The 23,880-nt window shown below is 42.5% G+C and overlaps 2 protein-coding genes across 3 annotated transcripts in view; one reads left to right on the top strand and one right to left on the bottom strand.

The window, feature by feature from the left end:
- The window catches only part of LTK (leukocyte receptor tyrosine kinase), a 100,871-nt gene extending 92,789 nt beyond the window's left edge, over nucleotides 1-8,082 (top strand). Inside the window, 6 exon segments of the mRNA XM_086462890.1 lie at nucleotides 1,009-1,106; nucleotides 3,746-3,838; nucleotides 4,451-4,552; nucleotides 6,014-6,148; nucleotides 6,485-6,575; nucleotides 7,309-8,082. Coding sequence (XP_086319016.1) covers nucleotides 1,009-1,106; nucleotides 3,746-3,838; nucleotides 4,451-4,552; nucleotides 6,014-6,148; nucleotides 6,485-6,575; nucleotides 7,309-8,082 — 1,293 coding nt within the window.
- A 5,137-nt stretch (nucleotides 8,083-13,219) lies between these two features.
- ITPKA (inositol-trisphosphate 3-kinase A) overlaps nucleotides 13,220-23,880 on the bottom strand; it is a 40,627-nt gene continuing 29,966 nt past the window's right edge. For both annotated transcript variants that reach the window (XM_086462085.1, XM_086462084.1), the window contains 3 exons: nucleotides 19,252-19,353; nucleotides 18,133-18,204; nucleotides 13,220-17,271 (listed from right to left, as the gene is read on the bottom strand). In XM_086462085.1, coding sequence (XP_086318211.1) covers nucleotides 17,068-17,271; nucleotides 18,133-18,204; nucleotides 19,252-19,353 — 378 coding nt within the window. In that variant the 3' untranslated portion in view covers nucleotides 13,220-17,067. The remainder of the gene's footprint in view (nucleotides 17,272-18,132; nucleotides 18,205-19,251; nucleotides 19,354-23,880) is intronic.

Consider the following 23,880-nt stretch of genomic DNA (forward strand, 5'->3'; position numbering starts at 1 on the left):
CTTTCTCCTTGCTCTTCATTTCCTCTCCAGAAATACCTACTTTGTAACTATAATAATTCTTCCTAGCAGGTGTTCAAGAGCTTTGTACAATAATTTGCCCAGCCAATAAAAACAGTGCTCAATGGCCGTAGTGTATGCTATGTGGGTTGAGCATGAGAAATTACAGCATTAACAGCGTCCAGAAACAAAAGCAGCCTTAAAAAGAACCATTTGCTTGATCTCTCTCGGGCTTTTGATCAGAAGTGTTGTAATTTCTCCTCACCCTTCCTGAGGGCAATACAGATATTCCTGGAGAAACACCAAGGAAATTTCCCTACGGGGAAATAAATGATGGGATGAAAATAAGCAAGGCTCCTAGAGAAAGACTTCTTTGTTGTTCTTAGCCAGGGAAGTGCAGATGTTGAAGGGCTAGTACCAGTCCTGGAGTCCTGTAGTAAAGCATCCCTTTTTTTGCATACTGCTCCTGAGGGTAATCTCTGTCCTTCCACAAGAACAGATAAGCTGATGAATGCTGACTGCTGGTGCAGAGATGTGCACTCATGCATCTTTGCTCTCTCTCTGATTTAATGTGCCAACTTCTGTTGAGAATTTATTAACTCACTCTTTATAAGTGGATGGGGTTTTCCTTCTCCCGTCTCACCTTTTAAACCTGCTTGTCATTTGATTTCACAAAGTCCAACACCAGTAGGGAATAGTTCTCTCCCACTCGCTTTACCAGGCTATTCAGGCCAGGCCATAAATCTCTCACCAGATTGCAGTCCTGTGCTGTGCTCAGAAGTGAAATCTTCTGAAAGTTTTTTTGGCTTAAGTAAGAGTTTACTCATTTTCTAACTCTTTACTTTGATCTGCTTATGTTCCTCTTTGCTCCTGACTCATTTAACCCTGCCCCCACCCTGTATGTATGTCTCTCCCTTCCTCTTCTTCTGCCCCTCTCTGATTATCCCATGCCTGAACTGTTCTTCTACTCCAATATTCTTCCCTTACCATTTTCTGTGTGTCCTTTTTCAGAATCAACCATCCACACTAACAATGCAGGACCTGCTGAACATAGCTAGGGATATTGCCTGCGGCTGTAAATACCTGGAAGAGAATCATTTCATCCACAGGTGAGGAGAAACAGTCCCTTCTGAGGTATCTCGAAGTGCGTGAAGCTCACACAGTTTCTATTTGCAGTGGATTAGACAGAACTAATCTCCTGGGGGGGGAGACAGATTTCCTCTGTAGGCTTGTGCTTAGATGTCCAGGTTGGTCTCACTGGTTTTTGGTAGGAGTTGGGCTCTGCACTGCTCTTTGTACTGCTGTGGAGAAAGGAATCTTCGGTTCGCAGTGACCATTTTCAAGTGTTAATTTTCAGGTGCCTACAGTGTAGACACGTTTGAGATTAGCCCTGTAGTCCACTAGATGGTAGTGTCACTCTGTGTTACCTTGTAGGACAGTAAGGTATCATTTCTCGCCTTCCTGATATCCCTACCTCGACTTAATGTTTTCCCTATCCCATCAGCACAGGACAGCCCATCCTATTTGAGCCATTGACTAAAGAAGGGTAGAACAGGAGTAACAGAAGGTAAAAACATAACTCTAAGGCTTCCTTTCCAGCTCAGCAGCTGACCTGCTGTGTGGTCTTATTTGCCTGTTCACACTTCTTTTTCCTCTTTTGTAGAGCAAAATTATGTTGATATGGCAGGCTTCAAATAAGAACAAAATATTACAGAAGAGGTAAAGGTTACTATAGGTAGCCTTTTAAAATTTCCAGTTGGATATTGAACTCCTTTGCTTCTGATTAAGCGTTGTTTCAGCTCATAATGTTCCCAGGCATAGTGTGCAACGGAATTCCTTCCTGAGCATGAACTCCATGCTGTGTTCAGCCCTTGTGTGTAAAGGAAAGGAGAGGCGTGTCTGCAAGAGGGTCATGCAGGTTCTAACTAAACCGTTATGCAGCCTGGAGTTATGCAAGTAGACAAGTGATTCACCCACACGCACAAGCACATGTACGTACACATGACATTGCACAGAGCAAAAAGGCAGAGCTAGGCAAGACCGGGCAGAGACTGGAGAAACTGAGGGAAACAAGTGGCAAGCAGCAATCGGAGCAAAAAGCCATGAAGTTGAGAAATGGGATATGTTATGGCTTTATGCTTAGAGCATCTGAGACAGTTTTCAGTCTCCTTTATATTGGAACAATAAATAAATTCCTTTGAAAAAAGGATTAGAGTTTTCTGTCATTAAAAAGAGCAGTAGAAGCATGCAACAAGTTTTGGCTCTTGGATCTCTGAATAAGTATATGAGATGATCGGTATTCTAATTGGAAACTTGAGCTTTAATTTCTACAGCATACTTTTTTAAAAATCCTGTAATACTGTAATAGTAATATTTTTCATCAACCTCCACCCACCCCGATCTATTGAATTACGATAGAGGCCATTTTTTGCCTGTGCTGCAAGAAGCCAAATAGAAACTCAACAGAAATTTTTTCCACAAGTGTTTTATAAAACCAATTTTCATTTCTCCTATCAGGTAGATGTTCCCTGTTTTCTTATAATATGCACTGAACCCAGCAGTCATCACATAAAGTTTCTAACAAATTACGTCAACAAGTGGACAGGCCAGCTGTTACTGGTCAAGGCCAATCTCCATTCCAGAAGAGAAATGGAAGAAACTAGTGCTTGACTCTTAATATAACTTTAAAAAAACCTCTCTGGGTCAGTTTTTGCACTGTTAGATTTCTAGTATAAGCAACCTGGGAATGGACTTGGTTTTGGTTTAGCCACAATTCAGGAAATCATTCTAGAAGGAACTTTGTTCAGGTTCTGTATGAGTATTTGTTAGTGATGTCAGTATTACTTAGTGGGTCGGAAAGAGGAGGAGGTTACCATTACAGATAACAGTTGTCCTAGGGGGAAAAGGTAGTGTAGGGGGGTTGTGGAGATGTCACTAAGGGCAGGTCTTGTCATCTAGGAGTCACAGCTGATGATGGAAGAGAAAGCTGAGCTTGATTTCCAAATCCTGAGGGATTTTTCAAGGCTGGCAGTGGGAAGAAACATACGAGTTGTTCAAGGAGCTTATTTTTCTTGGCAGTCAACAGGACCCCACACAGTGCTATGATTTGTAACGAGTTCCTTTTCCAAATATTATTTAAAATGAAGACAAATCCTTCAGTCTTGGCCATGCAGTCACCACTGCCATTTGTCACAAGCAAAACCTGCGCCCAGCAAATGGCTGCTCCCATGTGTACCTTTGCTTGGTTCCATGGGAGATATACAGAAGCAACAAAACAACGGTTTCCCAAATCTGGTCCTACACTGACTTTTCAAGCAATGTAGTAAGACTACCCAATAGCATCACATTTGTAACTGATGGATACACTGCTGAGTGTCATTCTTTGAAAAAAATAGAGCAAGAAAGGAATCTGTCATAATGTGGCTGAAGCACAAGAGGTTGGATCTGTCCCTGGTCTGACACTGACGGTGGTTTCTGCTTTAGTGAAAGGAGATGGGAGTGGGGAATGCTTGGAAAACAGTGGGTAGAAGATGTAATGTAAGTGCAGTTTAAGAATTGTGGTTAATAAAAATGATAATATAGCTGGCATTATTTTCTTATTTTTAATAAGGCTGCTCTTCTCATTTGTGTAAAGATGACTCAACGAAGGCTTGCAGGACTGGGTCTAATATTCTTTCTTTATTCCTTTAGTTACCTTAGAGTTTAGAATTAGAATTTTTTTTATTTTTTATTTTTTTTTTTGTCAAAGAGATATAGCTGCAAGGAACTGCCTTTTGACCTGCACTGGAGCAGGACGAATAGCCAAGATTGGTGACTTTGGGATGGCCAGGGATATTTACAGGTAAGTGAAAGACCATTTCATCCTGTGAATAACTCAGTAATCTGTATCATTTTGACTGATTTGAAGTGTCTCATGGGATCTGAAGGAGTGGAACTATCCATTATGTGATTGAATTTGACTACCAGTTAACTAACTGGAGTTAAGAGACTATAAATTAAAACATCTATGCCTACTAGCCAATCCATTTCAACTGTGTTTGTCCCAGACTGGGCCCCAGGGAACACTGCAAACACATGTGGACACTAAACCAAGCATAGGCAAATTTATTAGCTAGTTGATCACAAATAATCTTAAATTAAAAAAAAAACCCAACTCTAATTCTCAGTTTATGATGTCAAGAAGACTTGCTGCATCAGCACCCTGTGCAAAGCATCAGCAAATTTGATGTCTTCAGCTGTGCACCTATAACATCCTCAGTTTCCATCTCAGTTGCAAAGAGGGTATAAAGTACTGCTCCAATGCACTATTTGTGTTGATGACGCTGCCTTTTTCTTGCTTGGCCCCCGTTGCCACATGCAATCCCCAGCTGCTGTTGCTGTGGTGGTAGGATCTTTTATATATCTGGGCCCTTTCAGACTGTGTGACATCCTCCATGCATTTTATCTTTCCCAGAGCAAGTTACTACCGCAAGGGAGGAAGAGCCATGCTTCCTGTCAAGTGGATGCCACCAGAAGCTTTTCTGGAGGGCATTTTCACCTCCAAGACTGATACCTGGTAACAAATGTCTTTTAATCACTTCTGCTACTCAGTGATAAGGGTCAAGAAATGTACTGCTCAGGAAAAAAATGTCTGCTCAGCAGGAACTTTAAAAAGTGTCAGAATTTCCTGGAATAATATTAGAAGTCTCCCTTCTGCACTTAGTAGAAGCATGGCTAAAGAATTCTGAATAGTAATTATAAAACCTAATGTAAATGGAGGTAATAAAAATTCACTATACATAAATGTAGGGTATCATACAAAGGCAATCAAGAAGCGAAAAGAGAAAGCAGTTTAGATTCCCAAGAAGTCTCAGTTAAAAATCCAGACAAATACTATCAGATGCTTCCCTCAACCCTCAGTGTCTGCCATTCAGTTTCTATCAGTAACAAGGCCTGCTTACATATCTTGTAAATGACTCTCTCTGTTCCACCCAGGATTACTCTTTTGTATATTTTTTTTTCTGTTATATATAAAATGAGAGCAGATTTAATCAGAAGTCTTTGCTGGTTGCTGAGGAAACGATATTTATAATTGATTCCTCATGTCACTCGTTCTTTCTTTAAAATAAGCACTCCCTCAACAGTAGCACTTTCGTGCACAGGTGCTGGGGAATGGAAGCTTTCCCGTTGCTTAAGAATGCCTCTCTCCCTGTACAGTAGATTCTTCAACATACTGTACTGAGACATTCCCTTAGATGCCACACTGACCCAGTTTCCTGAAGTTGTTAGTGATGCCGGAAGACAAGGGATTGCTTATCAGCGCCTAAGTGTGAACAGCCAGTACTACATATTTTGAAGGAAAGTGCTGCAGTTCCTGTAATAGGCTATTATAAGTAACATGCATGTACTGGAAATTTCTTGCACTTTTGCAGCAAATTCTGACGCTGCTGAAGGCCTGACAGAACCTTCTTGACTCCCATGGTCATACATAAGTCATACATTATTTTCAGTGGCACTGCCTAACTGACCCGTGGATGTAAAAAAAAAAAAAAAAGAGAGCAACTGTACTATGACAAAAAATAAATGCTGCTGCCTTTCAGTTTCACTGGATGTCTCTTACTTGATTTTATTCTTGAGCATCCTGTCCCAAACACTGATTCAAACATCTTGAGTCTTCCCAAGTAAGGTAGGAATCTCCATGCCAGATCTAATGGTTCTTTTCAATTAGACCATACATAGCAACGGCTGCACTGGCATTTCCTGCTCTAGAAATAATGAATGCAGCAGAAAGAACAACTTCAGAGTTACTCAAATAGTTTGAAACCTCTGCAAAGCTAGTTTTGGAGCTTGAGCAAAGGTTTTGATTGATTGGTTTTGTTATATCAAAGTTGACTCATAATCACGCTAATTGCACATTACTGCAGTTGGCCTACAGCTTCAAAAGGTTGTTGCTGTGGTGTTACCTACACAGCTTCATGCCAGGTTTGCAGAGCACAAATGAAAACTAATTGGTATTGTTGACTGGTTTCTGACACAGGTCCTTTGGTGTGCTGCTTTGGGAGATTTTCTCTCTAGGCTACATGCCTTACCCTTGCAAAACCAATCAGGAAGTGCTGGAGTTTGTCACCAGTGGAGGAAGAATGGATCCACCAAAAAACTGTCCAGGACCAGTGTAAGTATTTCCTTACTCCCACAAGCCAAGGGGTAGTGGGTATCAAACAGGTTAGACAAAGGCAACTAGACACCTTTAGTCAGGGAATGGTGTTTGCCCCCAGTGTTAGGTGAGTGTTATTGAATATCTCTTGAGCCACTGCCTCTTGTATACAGCTTAGAGTGCTATAGGATTTGCTTTAAGTAGTGGTCCCTAATGGCTCAGGATCCAAGGATGCAGAAATGACACGTCCACTTTTGCTCTCCTCCTCTGGACCCATGATCACTTCACACTGAAACACATTTTACATAATTATCTTTCTTGATCAATACTTAATTTTTTTAAACTTACTTTAAGGTACCGGATCATGACACAGTGCTGGCAGCACAGCCCAGAGTATCGGCCAAACTTTTCCACCATCCTGGAAAGAATCAAGTATTGCACACAGGTACTGGTCTTTGGTATCCAAGTGGATGACGATTATGGAATGCCAGCTATCCAAAGGCACTAGCTTTAGTGCACAAAACAAGTGAAGAGTCCTGACGGACTGATTTAATTACTTTTCCAATTGTGGTGGTGCTGTTGGCTCAACTGCTCTTTTCATCTGGGTTTTCCAGTATCCATCCTCACTCTCCCATCTTCCACCCAACCAAAATGAGATTATACTGTTCCTGTGCAAGTGGATGCTTTCAGCTCTGCTCAGCATCAAAATGTCCTTCATTTTGTGATGGGAAGGTATTTAGAATCTCTTTCAAGGTCCATATTCTGACCTTGCCTAATGTTGCTCGAAAGCCACAGCTGAATTGGTATGGAGTGTGGAGGTGGAGTGGGGAATGAAATGGCACAATGAGTTCATCATCTGGTAGCATTTCACAGCTACAGGCCTGGATCCAACCTCCCAAAGGAGAAATTATATACTGTGACCCCCAGCTTAGCCACTGATTTCAATAAAGCACAGCATCTGCTCAAAGGAAGCACATAAATCAGACAGCATTTTTGCAAGTCCTAACAGCATGCAATATCCAGATGGCACATAGCACCTTGTATGACGTGCAGGAATATTGCCCAAACCTGATGTCAGCCTCTGCCAAAAGGCATAGCTATTTCACTTAAAATGCAGGTGTGACAGTTACCCTGGAAGTAAGTGCTCAGGGTGTAACAGATTCTTGTCTCCTTTTTAGGACCCTGATGTGATCAACACTGAGCTGCCCATGGAGTGTGGCCTCGCACCAGAGGATGAAGGGAGTACGGTCATGCGCCCAAACATTTCCAGTGCGATAGTGCCCCTCTTGGTAAGCCCTTCTCTCACACCTCAGACAACGCCTAAAACACTGGACTCCTACCATGCTGGGCACAAACTTGTACAAAGTCCACAAGAACTACTGGTGGAGAACCTGAGCGACCGGACTGCTCGAGGGCCCAGCCTGTCATGCCTCAGTGATTTCAACAGCGGGTCCTGGTTCCAGCAGACCTCAAACCAGAAGTTGGAGCTCAGCAATCTGCCAACCCACAGACTTAAAAACAAAACGAAAAATCTTTGGAACCCAACCTATGGATCATGGGTGCTAGAGAACATCTGTCACTTCAGCCCCAGCTCCAAGCTCAAAGCAACTCCAGAGTGGGAAGATTCGGGCTTTGATGGGAATTGCAGTTCTCCTAGCTCTCGGGCATCTCCAGCATCTCCAAGTCGAAGCAACTGCCCTCATCTGGATATCAGTGGGATTGAACTGGTGAAACTCCAGACTTTCCCCTGTAGCAACGTAAATTATGCTTATGATGACCTGTGCTATAGCGCTGAGCACCAGCCATCAGCTTTGGCAGAGGTCAGAGCAGCTGTGCTAAGGAGCTCCAGTCTGCATAGAAATGAAAAGCCTTTTTGTAAAACAGAAAAAACATTGAGAGAGAGGGACTCTGGTCTGTCTTTGTCAGATGACCTGAGTGTTACTCCAGTATAACAGAAATGGTTCTTCTAAAGATCAGGGAATGTGTGTGTCTGGAAGGACTGCTTCCTATTCCACTTACTTCCTCCATTTCAGTTTCTTCAGATGGGTGATGTTTCCACATCATCAAGGTTCTGCTTCCTCCTTTTACCCGCCGGATCCCCAGCTTGTTAAAAACAGTTGCATTTCTATCTCTGTCCATCAAATGTGTTCCACTGAACCATCTTAGAGGTGGAGAACAATGGATTGCTGCTCTGATTCAGAATAAAATACTCAATGAAAGGACTCCTTCTCAACCTGCTCAGGTGAAAAGCAACAGGCCTACCATCCAACTGCAGCATTTGGATGAACATAATGACCCACACAGATTGCGCTTCTTTCTGACCGAAGAAACTGACTGCTGTGCATCAGCAACCAACTTGCAAAGGTTGCTCTACTCCCAAGAGCTTTTTTTACAGTCTTGATCTTACTAATGATGCTCATTCATTGTAAGGGAAGTAAATAAATAGCAGCCACATTTGCATGTTTTATTAGCGGACTGTGTTGAAAAACATAAAAATTAAGCTACTGCTCAAATGGGAAGCAGTAGGAAGGATGAAAAAGAAATCCAGGCTCCTCTGAGCATATGCTTTGAAACCAAGCAATGAAGAGGAAAAGAAATTTACTATAAAAAAGAATAGTTGGTGGAGCTGATAGCAGCCCTTTGAAGGAAATGTGCTGCTTGCCTCATGGTGTCGCTCTCTGCACAGCTCCTGGTGTGGAAGGGGCAGGTGTTTTTTTTCAAGAAGGGGTGAGCTGCATGGCGTGATGCAAAATGGACTGTCTTTATCTCTTAATGGACTTTACTTGGGATGAACTTAATTTTTGTAAGTACTTTGATATTCAGCAGTAATTATTTCCTGTGCTACGTTGGTAAGCATTACGCTGAGGTTCTTGGGGGTAACTGTCTAGAATTTGGCACACTGGAGTTCTTGGATTTAATAATTAGTCCTCTGAGGTAGAAACAAAGTAATGCAAGGGAGGGGCAGAGTGAAGGGGACCCTAAGACAACACTACATTACAGTGCCCTTTACACAAGAGGGTAAAATAGCTCAACCATTTGAGAAAGCTAAAATCATTACTTGGCTTCACACACCTGAGCAGGTCATCATTTCTTCTCGCCTTGCAAGCATACAGACTTGCTGGTAAAGGTAGTTGTGGTTTCTTTTGAAGACAGCTCATTTCTAAGGCTTTCTTCTGTTGCTTAGGGCCTAAACTGATGTTTACTGGCTAAAGCCGGCAAAATAAGGAGACTAAAAAGTAAATACTTTGGATTAAACCTGAAGAGTCTCGTGAGCATTTTGTCCTTGTCCCACTCCTGAATGTTTCACTGCTGACCTACAGTGGCAAATTAGATGCTGCCTTCATCAAGTTGTATGGTGAGATGTCAGTTGTAGACTCTGTCTGAGTCCTTTCTGAGGGAAGAGGTGCTCTGACACAAGCTTCACACTTAGAGATCAGCTGCATGTACAGTCTGAAGATGTGGGCTGGCAGGAGAGGGTTCACTTTGACCACAGAGACTTCCCATCCTTTGCATCATTCAGGGACGGACACCACTGAGATGTGGTACGGAAAAGCAGAAAGCAAAGAGTCTGAATCCAGCTGGAGTGAAATTTGTCTTCAGCACAGGTTTATGCTCTGTTGGTCTGACTTTGTATCCGTTCCAAGCTTCCTGTAGTTTTAGGCCTTTGGCTTTAGAATGGTTTTACTCCAGACCTGAGTGGTGATGATGGCCACCTTTCAGCAATGACCTGTATGGTATGGAAATAATTCCAAACCCATGTTGTGAAACGACAGATGGTCAGGACAGAGGGGTCCCTCTGTGTGTGGGCGAACGCCAGGAGTGGTGCGGGGACTGATGGGCTTAGTGATCAAGGGAGATGGATGCTCTTGCCTCATGCCCTTCTTTCCATTTCACCCTTGCTTTAGGTCTCTGGCTTCGCTCATGTTGAGCTCATTGCCTGTCCTACCTCACCTCCAGGAGCTGCTCCAGCCCAGTTAGAGGCACAAAAGCTCAGCTGGCAGGAAAGTTTCTCATTCTTTCCTCTTGCAGCAGCTAACATGTTTGGTCATGTTTCAGCTGGCTACCTCTGGAACATGCTAGTCAAGAATAAATAGATCTGCACTTAGCTAATTGGAGTATCATCAGTTTATCTTCAACATCCTTACCTTTTGGATTATGTTAGTTCTGTAGTTTATGCATTAGTAGTTTTATCCCCAAAGATGAACCAGCAAACCCTGCAACAGTTGTGACTGGGCATCAGCAGCTCAGCCCCTTCCTCCCTGCCTATGTGATAAGGCCACAGCAGAGTGTAGTGAGCCTAGTTCAGCTGCAGTGGACAGGACACCAGAGCACTTTCCAATCCTTGTTTGTAACTGGCTCTATCCCAAGCAGAGCACTGGTGGTCATGGCCATGCTTTTGCAGGCCCGTTACGATGCAGCTTTCAATTTGCTGTAGCCATCAGCACGGGTGGGAAAGCAGTGGCGAGAGAGGAGTGAAAGACTGGCTTGTTCAGAAGCTGTGGGGAGTTACCTATACCACCTTTTCCTGATGCAGACTTTATAAAGTAGCAGGTACAAGACAGTTCATTTTTTTTTTAACATGGAAATGACTATACAATACCCTAAGATTCCAGTGAGAAGCAAGTAGGATCCCTGCTGTCCATATGGTTACCCACCTTGAGCTACCACTGTTTTCCCCCCACACACACAGCACCTGCCTCAATGTAATTCACAAATTTAGAAAGGCCAATAGTGATAAAAGGAGGGAAGTCATTGAAAAGTAAAGACCACAGCGCTATTACCAGTGCCACAGGCAGTCTTGGCTGCAGCTATAAATGAAATACAAGTTCTTCGGTCCAGCACTTTAGACAAATACCTGTTTTCACAGAATAGTTGCATCAAGGTACTTATTTACAGGAAGAGCAGAGACAAAGCTGCACTGAGCCAGAATAAAACTCCATCCTGCACAGTATCTTATCTCTAAGAGTGACCAACAGTGGGGTGTTGAAGGGCAACTGTATAAGTAGCGTGAGCATGTAGTGGTTATTTATTTCCTGGACATACTTTGCTGGTTTACAACAGCATGTAGCTCAGGGATGTACTGAGCCAGACGCAGTGTCTTGTAACAAGAGAGACCGTGGAGCTGCACATACCAAATGGGTGCTAAAAGAGCAAGCTGGTAATTTTAAAAGAATCTGCATTAGCAACCTAAATTTTATAATAAGCTTTTAACACCTTCAAATGGAACTAAAGGTAAATGATCTTGTCAGCACTGTTGCCATGAATCTTTGACTTGTAAGTTTTTCTGTGCATAACTGATTTCTTAGATGCTTTTTAAAATAACCCTCACAGATAATGGATTTTTAATGAATATCCTGGAGGAAATAATGCTAATATTGCTCCTGTTGTGATGCTGAAATGCTACATGCTGTCCAAACCATATTATCTAAAAAGAAAAATAACAATTGCAATGACACATACTACAACCTACAATTCTGAGACAGAAACTTACTGTTCAGGCAATCACAGATTTCATAGTGCTCAGTTGCTACCATTTCAAAATATAACTTGCTTCAAACTGTTTTTTAAGGAGACACTTTTAGTGGATAATCAATGAGTTGAACCTATAGTGTCAAAATTAGATTACTTTACTTTGCCAACTGAAAGCCAAAACCTGATTTTGTTTCCTAGAGGAATAACATGAGCTGGAGATCTGGGTTTAATTCAGTCCTGTAATCCATGTAAAGGGTCTTCCAATACTTCCCCACTGAAGAATCAGCCATTTAGAGGATTATTATAAATTGCTTTTCCTGATGGGTCTGTCTTTCAACATGTTACCAACTTAGTTTTAGATTTGTGTGTATATACTCAGATTTTTCTTCTGGGCTTAGCGTTAGTAGTTTGTATTGCTTTCATACAACTGCAGACCTACATTTTAAAGAGGAGATTGAATAACAAAAGATGAAATAATAATGCAAATTTCAATTTTACTTTCTCTGCTTTCTTTTCAGACTTGTTGATATTCTTGCTTCTGACTTGTTATCTTTTCTCAAGTGTTTTTTTTTAACTGCACAGATTTAAGGTGTCCCCCTTCATATCAACCCTTTTCCTGAGGTAACTTTTCCACTGATTTGCCAATGGGCAGGTGCGCACTAAGAAAGCTTCACAAGTCTAATGAAATAGTTATGGGATTTTGCAAGTGTAATTTATTCCACCTCCAATACCCTCCCCCCTACTTACCTGAAAGAGAAGAAAACGCTACTGCTGGGAGTACGGTTTTCCCCAATGTCTTTGCATCTCCACAGCTGTGTCAGCCAGGGACCACGCTTCCTCAGGCCCTCGAGCAGCAGAGCTCTGTGAAACACTTTCTCCTGTAGACATGGCCATTCTCTCCCTCCTCCTGGCCACCTGCCCTTTTCAGTCTGATGCAGAGACCCTAGGCATGACATCACTGGCACCCTCCTATCTCGTCACATGACTTTTTCATTTAGTTGAATTGGTTGATTTGTCATTGCCTCTGACCATGGCAGCACTTCTTGCCAACTTACCTTTCTGAGTGACTACTGTACATAAGTAGATGACATGCCTGCTTCTATGCAATTTAAAGCTGGAAAAGTGTAGACTTCTATATTTGCAACACAAAATAAAGAGACACTAGCGGTGGCTATTTGTTTCCCTCTCTGCTCAGTACTCTCTGCACACAGGTAAGAGGACACTTAGTCCCGGAGGTCTGACTGCTTCTTCCCTGCTGCCATACAAAACTACCTCATGGAATGGTTAACTGCTCAGAGTCTGCCAAGTGCCTTTTGATGCACAATTTTTTGATACACTGTAGGCTATGAGCTCAGATTTCTGAGACAGAGCTTACCTCGAAGGAAGCTGTCAAGACTTGCGTGGATCAGGTTCTAAAGCAAACGTACCTATGGGTTTTAGAACCAAGCACCAGCATTAGCTTCTAGGTGTCTTAGAACTGGTTTTGTTTTAGGAAATACTAGATGCTAAAGACTAAAAGCACAAGAAACACTGAAATAAAAAGGTTTTGTCCCTTCCCTAAGGAAATTCTTGAAGATATTACTGTCCTCTGACCAAATCACAGTGCACATCTTTTTTTCCTTCAGTCTCATTTATTTAGTAGCATACACACTTCAGAGTAACAAACACTCAAACAATACAGTCAATGTCAAAAGTGACCATGGTCAGCATTGCATTGTAGTGTTCAGAACGGATGCATGTGGATGATACAGGCCATTTGATCTCAGTACCTTAAGAATAACAAATTATAACAACAGCAATTAAAAAAAAAAAATAGCAAGAGCCCTCTGAGATACTGAAGGGTTTCATCCAACTCCCATTGAAATCTTTCTCTATAATAGGAACTGGATCAGATGTTAAGTGAATTCTCCCGCTGCGTAAAATTAAGAGCAATTTCATTTTTACCACTTTGGTTAAATTTCATCCAAATTTATATCCTTGTGGGCCCCAATACCCATCATTTTTAAACTTAGCTGATATATCTCCTTGTGCATTTCTTTCTACATTGCACCTTCCTCCAAAGAATCTCACAGCATCTTGCAAGCAATAACGAAGGACAGCCTCACACAATTCCTGTGAAGTAAGTAGGTACTATTCCCATCTGTAAAATGGGAACAAAACTGAGGCCTGGGATAGTTGTCCAAGGCCAAAAAAACAAGTCACTTACAGAGTTGAAGGACAGAAGTCCTACTGCTAGATTCACGCAGGAATGCTACAGCAGTAAGCACTGCTGCATCTAACTAGTGAGTTAAAGACTTGGTACTTAAGTGAGAGGTTAGCTGTTCAGCACCAAAGCGCTGCTGGGACAGAGTATCTTACCCTGCTGTGGAAACGCATGTGCTCTCGGTGTCTCCAGAGTGAGGCAATGATCTCAGCAGAGGCATTAAAGAACTACATTCTGGACTTGTATGTGAACAAGCACCTTGGTGATCATGCATCAGCTCCTTGATGTTATGTGCCTGTACAAAGGCATCGTGTTGACCCTCTGGTAAATGTAAGCTTATTCAAGGCAACTTACTCCACAGCGAAAGAAGACTATGCTGCTTCCTCACGCTACCAAGTGAGCGCACGCAGACAGGCACTCCGGGCCACCCTCTGTGAATCAAGGTATCTAACTTACCCTGTGGTAGTTTGCTCATGAGCTCACAGCCTCCAGCCCTTTAGAGCTCCAGTGCTCAGTTGCAGTCCTACACCTGTACTTTGCTCGTGAAAAGCTGCCTCCTTTTCTCCGTTCCCATAACAGCAGCAGACAATTGTGGCTTTTCCCTTCTAATCCCTTGGCAAGCCAAAGGGCCATTTCAAAACTAACTTGCTAGAACTATTTATCATCTAGAATGAACTTCCAAGACCAGGGTCTGCTATAGCAGAGGTTTCCTTTTTTTCCCCTGACCTTTTCAACTGCTGCAGAGGAATGGATCACTCTCCATGTTCCCCCCCAAGACCACATACTGCACACCATCCAAGCAGTTGTTTTTTTTTGAGACTGCTGGTACCACATTGCTTCTAGTTCTCCTTTAGAACTAGACAGTCATTCTAAAAGTTTGTCTCAAATTCTCAACTGACATTTGAGCATCAACTTTTACCCTCTAACTCTCCCCTCTAGGTAGTACGTTACACTGGTGCAAAAGATTCACATATGTGGTAACAGAAGAAAGAAATTTAACTCTGAAGACTAATTAGGCAAACGACTAACGAATTCTAGCACCGTAACAGTCTCATTTCTAACTTTTCTAATTTATGCTTTTTATTACGGAAGGACTGCTTGCAGTTGCAGTCTCATAGAAAAGGTATATTAAAGTCCTCCTGTGTAACCTATTTACTTCCTATTCTCCTTAACCGCTGCTAACCAATGGCTTACCTGTTGGCTGCAGGAAAGGAGGAAGACTTTTTTTTTTTAAGTTGTATGAAATTCACCACAAATTAATTCGTCATGTCATAGCAGTTCAAAAGTTAGGAGGCATCTGGAATGAGAATATCTGTGCTCTCTATTAAAGGCTTGCTGTCACTTTAAAGAAGTATAAACCCTCTAAAACATCTAAGTGGAAATTTCATTAACATACTATCATGAAAATAAAACTGAGAGGGACTCCGACAGGCCACAGAAGAAGTGTGAATTTGCAGTGAACTGCAAAAATAATTACCAGTTTCAAACAACTTGGTTTTGGATGAAATATTTCCACGTGTCTTTACTTCCTACAGAATACCTACTCTATGCATCTAACTTTTAGGTCACAACTAATCTGGAATTTTTAATACTGCTATTTTGGTTAGAGGTGATGGAAAAGTCATTAAATCTGACTGATCTCTCAGTATAGTAGTGTGTGATCTAAAGTAACTCCTTTTACAAATTATTTTAGGCTCTTCAATTCTAATTACAAATGTAATAGATAGATTTCATTCCAGATCTGGACTCCACAGCCTCTTTTTGCTCATGATCATAATTATTATTGAAATACCAGTTTCCCAAAGCATGGAGTCACCTTCGTATATCCTAAAGTTCTCAGAATCTCTCCTAAGCACAGGACACCAGCAAAAGGCAGCAATTTCTGCCCAATGTGCATTATTTGGGTTAGATGTTGAAAGGGGATTAACAATCAAATAGTAATGTAAGTCTTGTCCTCATTTTGAAAACTGCAGCATCAGATTATTAACGTTAAAACCTGGAATGTGAGTGAACATGTGAATACTGATAGTATTGTGAAGCACAGGTGGCCCCACGATTCTAGACAGGGACTAGGGGATGTGATATATTGACATTCCTTCTCCCAAACTGCCCTGAGTTAACAGCTGATACCTTGGAGGAAGGATGCCTGGGAATTATCTCATCATTAGTGTAATGCTGTGAATGCAGAAACATCACCTTCCCGATCGCGGCACCAGTCTATACACTGAAGTGGCAGCGCCGTATCTGGGAACAGGAACATCGCCAAGTCATCGCGGGCATTAGGAGACACTCAAACCGTGATCTTGAGAGATCACATTGGTTGCTAGCTACTAGTGCGTGCATGCATATGCATGTGTATAGGGGTTTTATCTTTAAAAATAAACCAGCCTTGGAAAAAACCCTTAGTTCCCTGGTCTGTGTGTGGAAGAGTCATTACTGATTTTCAGAACTCCAGTTCGGCTGCAAAAGGCCAAACTTGCCGAGCTAGGCACTTTTCCAACAGCCCACCCAGTCTGAAAATCAAATGCTTTTGGAGACAATGGGCTGCTATTCTCTCCCTAGAGTATTTGTAATCTCCTGAGCGGCTACATAAAAAGCAAAGGCTGCTCTCGGATAGAAGTGAATTGAGGCTAGGGAAGGGGAGGAATAGTCAATAGCAGTTACCACATCCAGCCACTACAAACTGCTGTCTCCCTTTGCTCACGTTTCTTGTGATTATCACCCATTTCCACCTTGTGCACCCTTTAACACAATGAAGCAGAAGTTCTTCGTCCAACCTACAGTGTACACAAGAGCAAGCAGACTTGGAACTGGGGCGGGGGGAGCGGGGAAACCATTCTTGCTGGTTTCAAAACTAAGTAGTTCCCTGAAAAATTCCTACCCTGAATCCCCAAGCACTTGCTCTGGTTCATTAAGAGGTGATCTGGAGTCCCACTTGTTTGCCAGAAATCAGAACCATTCTGCTTTACCATACAAACCTCTTGACTCACGCTGGTGTGATTCCTGAGTATGGAGATCTTCGTTCTCTGAGGACCAGTCTGAAGTTAGACTGGTGCAATACAGACCAATCTGGAGTTATTTAGGTTCATAGAGGGCCGATGCAAAGTCATTTTGATCACTAACTGCTGGGTTCTGGATGCAGCTCCCTCTGCACAGATGACCTCAGGAGTTTGGAGGGAGTTAAAGGTTTCCTTCTGACCGAGCAATCCCAGTAGAGCAGAAAGTTACAGAGAAGCCCTGCAAGTTTTGTGCCATTCTCAACTCATCTTTCAGTGATGCTTTCCAAGATGCCAATCAAATTGTCCAACCCCAACAAGTACCCATCCTCCCTGTTGCCTTCTTGCCAGGGCATCCTGTGATCCAATGTCTGTCCATCAGGGAGAAGGGTGGTCTTTCCAAAATCAATCAGCCACACATTGGCATTCCCACTGCCATCATGTACAAAAAGTAGTGAACTTCCAACGACCTGGAAGACAGATTGAGACAAGTGGATAAAAACACATCTTTAGCTCTCCCCCATCACTTAACACTTCCCACTAAGAAGATGTCCTCTTCAGATGACCTCACCTGTGACCCAACAGACTTTTGGGCTGCACTTATACATGGACAATTTACGTGCTCCATTTGCATAACATCAGTAATGTACAAAAGGGGATGTAGATGGCAAAAGGGACTCAGTAGACAAAGTTCTCCAGCTCACTTGCAGCAGGTCTCAACTTGAGCAATTCAGCAACAGCCAGTGACTACTTTCAAAGACCCATGATTAACAAAAAGGCCTCCAGTGACAAGAGGTAATTAACAAGGTAAAATAAAATGTCTGATCCCAGAATCTTGAGCTGTAACAAGCAGAACTTAAATGCTAATGATGCCTTCTCCACAGCAAAGCATACAAGTAGAACATAAAGCAGAATTATACAGTGTTTCAATGTAAATCCAGTATAACTAATAAAGCCTTCATTGTCAAACTACAACTGAACACTACTGCACCAAATGCAAGCTTACACATTACTGTTCCCTTATAGAGATCCCCACTGGAACACATCAAGATTAGAGAAACCATGGGCAACTGCTGCTAATAATCCATTCCTTACAGTAGCCCAGAGGTACAAATGCTGAGATGTTATAAAGATGGGAGGATTTATTATTCCTCAATTGTTTTAATCTTCTGTATCGATGTGGCGGAGGCTTTGTGGTATCTGTGTGGTTAGCATATATTAGCTTTCTTCTACTACAAGCTCCTTTCTACTAATACGGCTATTCTGAAGTGCATCTGAATAACCCGAACAAAGCAGCAATGCACCTCCACAGTGTTACACTCACTGCTCACCTCATGTCGCTTGAAGAAGTCTGAGGATTCAAGAATGATATGAATTTCCTGCAGACGCTCGAGGTATTTTTTCTGAAGGAAGAGGAGAAAAAACACAAACCATAACATTTAAGTAAAGAATGAATGAAGATACTCTGTCTACCAGAGCCAATATAATGGAGAGATCGTGTCAACTTTAGGCTAGAGGTCCTTGGGATTGACTTTCAAATGATGAACCTGTTATTTTGAAATATACTTCAACAGTCTTTCACAGTAAATGAACAGACTGGGGTGTTACACCAAGCATACTTAATCTGTCTTGCTTTGGATGCAGTGAGACTTTCTGCATCCTTTTTTTTTTTTTCCCCTCAATAAAGAGAAAAGTTTCAAGCAATTAAAAAATCTTTCAGTTCTCCACAGTGAAAAGAGAATGAAATTGTGTTAGAGAGACAAGGAGCTCCAACCATTGGGGGAGAATAAAAGAAATCAAGGTTAAATACATAAAGCTCTAGTATACATTTTTAATGCTGCCCTGTGTAACCAAGCGTGCTCCTCCTGGAGGGCTAATCTGCCTTCATAATGGCTCCTATGCTGCAGCAGAACACTACAGCATCCTTTGAAGTTCCAAAGACAAGAGACGTGTTATACCATCTACCACATGCCTGCTGTGCTACCCGTGAAGGAGCGCACAGGCGCTGCTCTTTGCGGCGAGTCTCACACATAGGAGTACAGCCAGCCACCAGTCTCACTTCCTGCCCCCGTGCTCCGATTTTATCCTCTCCAGACTGAATTCCCAAATCACAAGTTTTCCTGCCAACACAATCCTTGCTTAGACATTATCATCCCTCTGATACATCCACCACCCATGGTCGAAGCTGATGGCAAGCCACAAGTTAGCTTGACTGACGTTTCGGTAGCCTGAGGAACTCGGGGTGAACTCATGGCAAGAGCTGACAGAACTGGTCTCAGCCAACTACTTCTCACAGCCCACCAAGACCCCATGTCCATTCCATCTGCTGAGAGGGACTGGAAGTTGAAACTATTTTCTTCCTTATTCATTTTTCTTGTACCAGAGGAATCATGGCCCTGAAGCAAGTTCATTGGGTCAAAGATCAGTGAACTTGAAGAGTTGAGACTCACCAGAATAGTTGTGTTGCCCTCAATGAATTCCACAAAAACCTGTAGAACTTGCTCCTGTGTCTTCGTAGTTTTGAAGTTTGTGTTACATGTTCCATCCGCCTTCTGCACAAAAGCGCACAGAGACAATTTACACTACACATGTATCATTCCCCTCATCAGTCAATCCTCTTGAACCATCAACAGCTCAGCTCTTGCTAACCAGATGAAAGTGAGTAGTTGAACAGGAAGAGCTGATAAACCAAGCAAGAAGTGGAGGAGAAAAGATAGAAAAGCTGATTGGATAACTTTAAATGGCACTTCATTTCCTGCTGAGTGCAGTTAAAAAAACCCTCATGATATTACCAGCTTGCAGGAGGGTTCTCTCATGTGTCAGTACTAGCAGTGCAAAGTTCAATGGGGCAAACCACAATGAACTCTTTGGTTGTCCTGTCTTCTAGCTCGGTGTAGTCCAGCCCTGGCTGCGGGTGTAAGGGGACATTTTCAAATCCAATCTTACTAGTCCTTTTTGTTTGTTTTTTTGTTTGTTTTGTTTTTGTTTTTCAATGGGAAAATCAAAGAGCAGCAGTTAAGAATCAGCTCCCAATATACCTTTGCACATTAATGTGACCCAGAAGTCACAGAACAGAAAGCCAGCTGCAGACAAGACCAACTCAGGATTTGCGGTGCTAGCAGTGACACAAATATGCTAGCAGTGAGAAAGCAGGTGTGTAAGTTTTGGCACAGGGCAGCGCAGGCATGCTTGTATCCAACAGGGTCCTGCAGAAAATCAGAGTATTTCTGTGCTAGCAGTAAGGTTCAGAACAGAACCATCCTGCTACTGAATAAACAAGTCTTTTTATTTTGATGTGCTGGTAGTGACGAGTTTGTGCTTGTGGAGCTACAAGTAAATAAGAGCAGTGCATGAATCTGAGATATCTGTCAACACAGACTATATGAATATGCATTTCTCCAAGAACATCCCTGTTGCTTCAAGAGACACAAATATAAGCTTTTAGGACATGCATGTAAAATACAGCAATTATTGCAGTTGGTAGCCTGTATCTGCTAAAAACCTGCAGGATTATCAAACTGTATTCCTCTCCATTGTATCAATCCAATGAAATCCCTCACTTTCCATTATAAGAGTACATCAACACATCATCAAAATGTGTTCCCTCCTACGTGTTAAAAGTCACTGCACCAAAACTGGGTAAACTGTGCTCCAGTTTCAGCAGGTGAAACACTATTTACTCCACAGCAGAGCTCAGCTCCTAGTATATACACGAAAAAATTCCAATAATGCTAAATTTCCACTTTTATCATGCAAGAGAATGAACTGACTGAATGGCAAAGCCATGCAGAACAGCCTCCCACCCACCAGACTTTCTAGCAGCAGAATAAACAGAATTTTATTCCAAGGCCGTGGGCCAGATACAAGTGTGGCATGTCAGCCTGATGAGATGTATAAGTTATGCAAGAGAAGTTCAGCAGGTAGGCAGAGAAAATTAGGAGCCATCTGATCTGATATATGATAATACTCAGCAGCACATAGAAATTTGGAACTTAGTCTGATGCCTCATGCCTCTTCACTGGAGTAAGGTTGTTTTAAAATAATTTCTCCCCATGCCCCAAATCTCAGAACAAAGTCTGGAATAGCTGCTGTGTGTTCCCTTTTCATCCTTTTTTGTCTGGACAGATTAGCTGCTTCCTTCCCTGTTGTTTAGAAACACTTCTATGATTTTGTTCCTTTGCAGTGGTTGGCAGGAAACACAACTGCTGCCTGTCTTCACTTGCTGTAAACTACATCCAGATTTCAAATGGCACCATCCCTCGCATTCTATAGCAGGTCCTTGCAACAAGTCTGGATGTACCTGATCCCCAGGAGGGGCCTGCCTGACTCGCGCCTTGAAGTTGTACCTTTGTCAAGGCCTCCACATACGTTCCTGCATAGCAGAGCAGTCTGTTGCGCAGTGCTGCTAGTGGGCCACTTCCAGCACTTCTCATTAGATGTGACAGTGACGTGGCTAGCAGGAGGGCAGGTTTGGCAGCTCCATAAAATAGTGCTACCTGTCTTAACCTGTGTGGTCTTGCTCAGATTCCTCTGCAGACTTCCCTTAAAGGGCTCTGGATTAAGGTCATGTCCTAAATGGATTTACAGAGATTTATGACTCAGATCTGATGTCCTCCTGGGAAAATGGCTACCCCTGATCTATAGCCAAAAGAATGGTACCAAAGGAAGGAGTGACTTCCCAAACTACACAGAGATTCAGTGACAGAATGGGAAGCCAGAACTCCTGATTCTCAGCCCCATGCATCTCAGCTCTGCAAAACTATTAGCTTAGTGTTGTAGAGACAACGTTTGTGATGCCTAGCCTTCAGACAGCCCCTTTCAGAGAGGAAACCTGCATTCTGTATCTGGGAGGCACAAGAGACTGAGTGTCAGGTGCCAGCTGTAAGGAAATCCAATGGTTCAAACTATTTTTGATAAGAGAAAGGGGAGCAAATCCCATTAATGAACCTGACTTGATTTCAGAGCTATGGAAGCAAGGCAAGGAAGAGATGGATCAACCTAAAGAGAAAAGGTATCTCAGTGATAAAGGAGTAGATATGACAGATCAGATCTCATTTAATCAGCAGCCACTTCACAGAGGGCTTCTATGATTTCACTTTCTTTGCTTCTGCTTCTTACTCCAGCAGCCACAGGGCAGGAACATTTCTGAATGACCAAACCCAACACAGCTGCTCAGATAACTCCAGGAGTTATCAGTGCATTCACGGAGAACAACTCACTTTTTCGATCAACCACTAGCTGGCACTACTGATCCTTACAGGCTCTCCTCTCAAAACGGGGATCTCCACAGCATGGCTTTGCTTTTCTGCAAATACACAGAACTGGATGTACAGTTAGTTCAGCTACAGTGAAACAGTGAAGGCAGTACTGACTAGCTGTATTGCCTGAACAACTCACTTTGTCACCGTTTCTCCATGTAAAAAAAATACCTACATCCCTCATAACAGCACAGAGAGACAGAGGAAAACGTAATGCACAGCAGTGCTCCAGATCATTTCCTGTGCTTAATCAAGGATTAAGTATTTGTGTCTTGTTTTGCACAGTTACAGCATTGTCTCAACAGAAGGAAATATCACGCAGTTTATGTGACATACTGCTCCTGCCCACCTCTGATAACCAACCAAACCACAAAGAACAAGCCAGGAGGTTTTACTGGAGCTCCCCTGTGCTCCCTTAGCACAGGAGTCAGTCTCCAGGGCTCAACATAAATCTGTACATCTTCTACACTGACATCTTCTACACTGACCAACTGTCTTTCCAAGAACATATGTACAAAGTCTCAAGATCATCTGGGTTTACGATTTCATTACACAGAGCATCTGAAGACTTAAATGGTACAGGAATAAAACAGGTATCTTGATAACATCATTAGATGGCTAAAGGGTGAGACAGGAACTGTCTTCGCTGGACTGGAGCCAGATCATCTCCCACCCAGACAGTTCCTGCATGAGGATGCCTGTGTCTAACAGCCAGGAGTGGGTGGCACAGCATACAGGGGGCCAGCACAGCATGAGCTGGAAGCCCTAGTTCTTGTATCACAGCAGGAGAATCTGTGAGTGAGGAAAGAAGACAACACAGGGAAGCAGAGAAGAAAGGGGTGTTTAAAAGCCTTTGCTTGTCAGCATCACCCTCTTTTATCCTATTCTTCTTCTTACGTGCTTGAACTACGAAATAGAAGGAAAACTAATCCAGATTATAATTTACAATGTTCTAACATACCTACATTAAATGTATATCCTCTGGGAACATCCTGAAATCACACAAGGAAACCCATGCTAACTTCTTCATAGCTGTCCCGTCATGGGCTTCAGGTAACAAGTACTCAACCAGGCTGTGGGTGGGTTTGGGCAGCCCTCACCATGCTCTGTGCTGCCACAGGTACACCATCATCTAAACTCAAGCAAACTAGTTTAAGGCTAGCTGTGACAGGCCTATGCAAGCAGAAAGCACACTTCTGGATTCCAACAGGTGTTAACATTCAAGTAACTGAGTCAGGCAGCTGATAGTCTGAGAGTAGGTCCTAACAGGCTTCTGGGCAGGTATCTGACATTGCCACCAGACACAACAAATACAAAGAATTAACAGGGAGGAAGGAACATTGCCAAGGTTCTTCTGTGGCTGTAAGGTAGTATCCTAGGAACGGCATAGGGTCACAAACTTACCCATCAAGAACAGCAGATGGACTTTGTTGATGGAGAAATTTTATTTTGTTGTTTTGGCTTTATTCCAGCTCCATCTATACCAGATACTGTCATGTACTTAAAAGGAAAAGGGATTTCCTTGATCCCCAAAATATCTAAGCTAATGCTTTTAACATGCCTTGCAAATAAACACACTGGAACAAAAACACTTTACTGTGATTCACTTGGGATAAATATGTACAGTTCCTGTATAAAAAAAGTAATTGCATGGGGAGAGGTGGTTATTTCTTCAGTTCTGAATTATCCCTTACAACAGTCTCATTTTCATTCTATCTACATCATGTACCTGCCTGAGTCCCCCCTGCAGTGTCTCTGTGGTTGAACCAAGTATGGCTGATGTGCATTTGATGCTTAACTTCATTGACACTACTCTGTTAT

The sequence above is a fragment of the Leptosomus discolor genome, chromosome 3, assembly GCF_034619465.1.
Source record: "Leptosomus discolor isolate bLepDis1 chromosome 3, bLepDis1.hap2, whole genome shotgun sequence".
Lineage (NCBI taxonomy): Eukaryota > Metazoa > Chordata > Aves > Leptosomiformes > Leptosomidae > Leptosomus > Leptosomus discolor.